Raw genomic sequence first — 4,827 nt, forward strand, 5'->3', positions numbered from 1 at the left:
TGTAAAATAATGGAACATTTAGGTCATGAATATTGTCTCAAAAGTCATGGAAAAGTCATGGAAATGTATTGGTAAAAATGTGTACGAACCCTGTAGCTACATTTTAATAATTTTTAAAATTCTGTTTTATGATTTAATCTTTGAGTTTCATTGTGTATTTGACTGTAGTTTTTCTCAAATTAAATAATGAAAAGCTGTTGAAGTGACTCTCAGAGCAGCTCTGGAGATGAAGTTCATGTTCCCATATATCAAGACGGCAGACTCTGAAAACACAGTGAGCGTCACACATTTTTGAGCTTGTGTAGTTGACGAAACTACGCCATTCATTCATTCACACACACACACACACACACACACACACACACACACATGAACACAAATGTTATTGCAGTCTTGATCAAATATTGTTTATTACCCAGCCCTAGGGTGAATTTTCAATTCATGCCTACTTTAAACTGTTTACATGTGGGTTTTTCAGAAATACTGGACAAATATATTGTCTTTGTAGAACTGTTTGATTAATGCGCTGTACTATTTGAATATTTGGAATTTTAAAGTAGTTAAATATGATTATGCCCATTTTGTTTGCTAAGAATTCATAAGTGAACAAAATTTAGCTGGGCTTGGCAAATGAGTCCTCTTCTCTTGGGAGAGCATTTCCATGAAAATGGGAGATATGTAGGTGACAAATGTCATTCAGTATCCTTCAAACTCTTCCCTTCATCACCAGTCCCATCATTTGTCCCCGCACAGCTAAGATCCTAGTCTTTTACATTAGCCTCGATGCAGCATGCCCCATCCCCCTGCTTGCTAACCATTCCCTCCACCTTCCTCCTCAGCTGAAGGCTGTTCATGAACAGCTAGCCGCTCTGTCACAGGGTCCTGTGAGCAAACCAAAGAAAAAGAAAGAGAAGAAGAAAAAAGACAAAGAGAAAGACAAAGACAAAAGCAAGGTCAAGGTGGAAGATGACAAAAAGGCCAAGTCCTCACAAACGAATAAGCAAACTCAGCAGCAGCAGAAGAAGACCTCTGCGCGGAAACCCAACAGCACATCCATCACGAGGTTAGCTTGTTTTCTGTATGATACCTTTTTGATCCCATTTATAGTGGTTATGTTTTGTTTTGTGTGATCTCTAGAAAGAATGGTGACAGTTTGTTAAATATAATGCTTATATACCTATGTTATAATTTCAAATAATTAGCCATATAATTAGGCAATATTAGACATTCTATATTTTATTATGTAGGTCTTACTAGGCAATGGGATGTACACATTTGACATAATTTTTATTCAAATTCCCTCTAAAATATCTGAAATCTATGGAAACCTGTTTCCACCTCTGATTAAAAATAAAAAATAAAATAGGTTAATAAATCAATTTAAAATTGATACATTGAAAAAATTGCAACTTTATTTCTCATAATTAGGACTTTACCGTTCAAAATATCTTTTAGGTTTTCGAAAGAAGTTTCTTATGCTCACCAAGATTGCATTTGTTTGATCAAAAATACAGTAAAAGCTGCACTCTTGTGAAATACTGTTATAATTTAAAATAGGTTTAAAATGTTATTTATTTTTGTGATGCAAAGCTGAATTTTCACCATCATTACTCCAGTCTTCAGTGTCACATGATCCTTCAGAAATCCTTCTATGATGATTTGCTGCTCAACAAACATTTCTTATTATTATAAATGTTGAAAACGGTTTAGCTCTTAATATTGTTGTAGAAACTGTGGTACAAAAAAAATTGCATTTATTTGAAACCAAAATCTTTTGTATCATTATAGATGTATTCAAATTCGCTTTTGATCAATTTAATGCTTCATTACTGTATAAAAATAATGATTTCTTTCAACAAAAGAAAAAATATATATAACCGAGACCAAGCTTTTGAACAGTAGTGTATATCTCTTGCCATAACTTTATATATAATTGTGGCTATCTTTCATTATTGCTGCTTATTTCTCTTTGACCTTGTTTCTTATTTTAAAGTTTATCTTTCACTCTGCGGAAACCGGCTTCCATAGAAAGCTGAAGCTCCACAGAAAGGAAAACAAGGCAAACACTTGTTAATAGGCCAAGCAGGCACAATTATTAACCAATAATCAACTGAAAATATCAGCTGATTATTAGGCCTGCCTTGTACATGTTGGTCAAAGTTATAATATTGAGATATGACATCAGTGTAAGTCAAAGCAATGCAATTACACACAATGTTCCATTTATTGGTAGTTGTGGTGATGTGAGCATACTGTCACTATCTCAATTTCAGCATGCCAGTTCAGTCTTATGTGTAAAGTTAAGATCACGAAGCCTTTGAGCAATCTACACCTCCAATCCACAGGCAACCGAAAAAGGGGGGCAAACCTGGCTCTGCAAACTACGAGTCTGACGAGGAGGAGTCTCTTCCCATGTCTTACGACGAGAAACGGCAGCTCAGCCTGGATATCAACCGTTTGCCGGGTGAGAAACTGGGCCGTGTGGTCCACATCATCCAGTCGCGTGAGCCGTCGCTGCGAGACTCCAACCCAGACGAGATCGAGATCGACTTCGAAACGCTCAAGCCTTCCACGCTGCGTGAGCTCGAACGATACGTCAAGTCCTGTTTACAGAAAAAGCAGCGCAAACCTTTACGTAAGTGCCTTTCTTTTCCTTCTCTGCAGATGTGTTGCTACTACAGTATTTTAGAGACCAGCAGCTCTCTTTTCTTGCCTGGTCCGTCTGCTCTAAAAGCTGAAATGGGCTGTGCTGTTTCCTCCTTTGAGCTGGGAGCACTCACCTTCTCCAATGTGTTGCATGATTTTTGGAGGATTATCTTACTTGTGCTTTCCCTATTAATACCTCCAAGTGAAGCTTCAAGGGTTTAAAGAGTACGTCAGTATAAAATAGAGAACATTTGATCAGACCATGAATTTCCAAATTGAACGCAGTGTACATGTAATTAATGTGCACACTGCACTGCTCATACTTCATAAAGGAATATTCTGGGTTCATTAATAGTTAAGCTCAATCGACAGCATTTGTGGCCTAATGCTGATTATTGCAAAAAGTAATTTCTACTTGTCCCTCCTATAATAAAAAAAGAAATGTCAGGGTCAGTCCATCAGTGTTAAAATCTAGTGCTGCCAAACGATTAATCGCATCCTAAATAAAAGTTTTTGTTTACATAATATATGTATGTGTACTGTGCTTATTTATTATGTATATATAAATACACACACATACAGTATATATATATTGAAAATATTTACATGTATATACATTTATATTATTATATTATATATAAAAATGTTTAATATATAAACATAACATATTTTTCTTAAATGTATACATGCATGTGTTTGTATTTATATATACATAACAAATATACACAGTACACACTCATATATTATGTAAACAAAAACCTTTATTTTGGATACAAGGAAACATGGTTTTAGTTTGAAGAAAGTGCTACTAACCTTTTCTGTTAAAGGTTATATTGAATTTCACTTTTTTCCCACAACACCAACTAAAAATTAGGAGAATAACTTTACAACTCAAATATAAAGGTTTTAACAGAATAAGTTATGTGATTTTTTTTTTATCTTACAAAAAGTGGCTCCATTCACTTCCATTGTTAGTGCCTTAATGGAACCTAGATAATTGTTTTTAAAAAGAAAATGAGGAATGAGTCTAAAAGATTTTTTCTGGTTATATACAAATGCTGCCATTTGGCCTTAACTTGCATCGAACCTGATAGATTCCTTTAACACAAAGTTGTTCAAAACCAGTGTAGTAGAGTGCTTTTTGCTGCTTGTTGCCACGGCGGTGGGCTACGAGGGCAACCCGTTACTCACCGGTCACCGCTGTGTGTCTCCTGCAGCGGGCACTGGGAAAAAGAGTGCCAAGTCTAAAGAGGAACTGGTTCAGGAAAAGAAGAAAGAGTTAGAAAAGAGGCTACAGGACGTGAGCGGACAACTGAACAACAACAACAAGAAACCACCCAAAAAAGGTACCTGTGTGGTAGTGTGCCGATGTGAGCAGACAGGAGACCAAACTGGGTTAGATTTAGGAGGGCAGGATAAGAAAACAGAGATAAGGATAGGCTTTTTGCTTCACTAATTTGACTTAACTTGATCAAAGGGCTTCTGTCAGACCTTCATATGAAATGCTATTCACACTGAAAAGGGTTTGCAGGGCTCAACAACAAGGGTGGACTGCTGGCCCCAGTTTCGGATCACTTGTTGGGACTCTCTCTTACCATATTGGGTCAGCGCTATATTTTGCTATTTCTTTAAAGGGGTCATATGATGTTGCTAAAAAGAACATTATTTTGTGTATTTGGCGTAATGAAATGTGTTTATGCAGTTTAAGGTTCAAAAAACACATTATTTTCCACATACTGTACATTATTGTTTCTCCTCTATGCCCCGCCTTTCTGAAACGCGTCGATTTTTACAAAGCTCATCGGTCTGAAAAGCAAGGTGTGCTGTGATTGGCCAGCTATCTAGTGCATTGTGATTGGCTGAATACCTCAAGCTTGTGACGGAAATGTTACGCCCCTTACCATATTGTGATGCCCTGTCAGGCCGGAGCGATGATTAAAAAACATGAAATCCCATTATAAACGAGGTATTCGTTGCATCCAGTGGGGACATAATTATGGATTATAATGACTTTTTATGCGTTGCGTTGCATCGCGCCGCTTTAACATAAAACCATGTCTGCATTTGTGATCGGAGACATGACAAACAACAAGCGCTACTCTACACTGCCCAAAAAACTCGCTTTAAATATAAAAAATATAAAAACTCTTTAAATATAAAAAAATTACTTACAGTCTGTGA

General features: G+C 36.5%; 1 protein-coding gene across 1 annotated transcript in view; it reads left to right on the forward strand.

Moving 5' to 3' along the window:
- Nucleotides 1–4,827, forward strand: part of LOC107587704 (bromodomain-containing protein 3-like) — a 21,147-nt gene that overhangs the window by 14,485 nt on the left and 1,835 nt on the right. The window contains exons 10-12 of the mRNA XM_016275587.1: nt 840–1,063; nt 2,346–2,635; nt 3,864–3,992. Coding sequence (XP_016131073.1) covers nt 840–1,063; nt 2,346–2,635; nt 3,864–3,992 — 643 coding nt within the window. The remainder of the gene's footprint in view (nt 1–839; nt 1,064–2,345; nt 2,636–3,863; nt 3,993–4,827) is intronic.

The sequence above is a fragment of the Sinocyclocheilus grahami genome, unplaced genomic scaffold (genome assembly GCF_001515645.1).
Source record: "Sinocyclocheilus grahami isolate Dianchi unplaced genomic scaffold, SAMN03320097.WGS_v1.1 scaffold95.1, whole genome shotgun sequence".
NCBI lineage: Eukaryota > Metazoa > Chordata > Actinopteri > Cypriniformes > Cyprinidae > Sinocyclocheilus > Sinocyclocheilus grahami.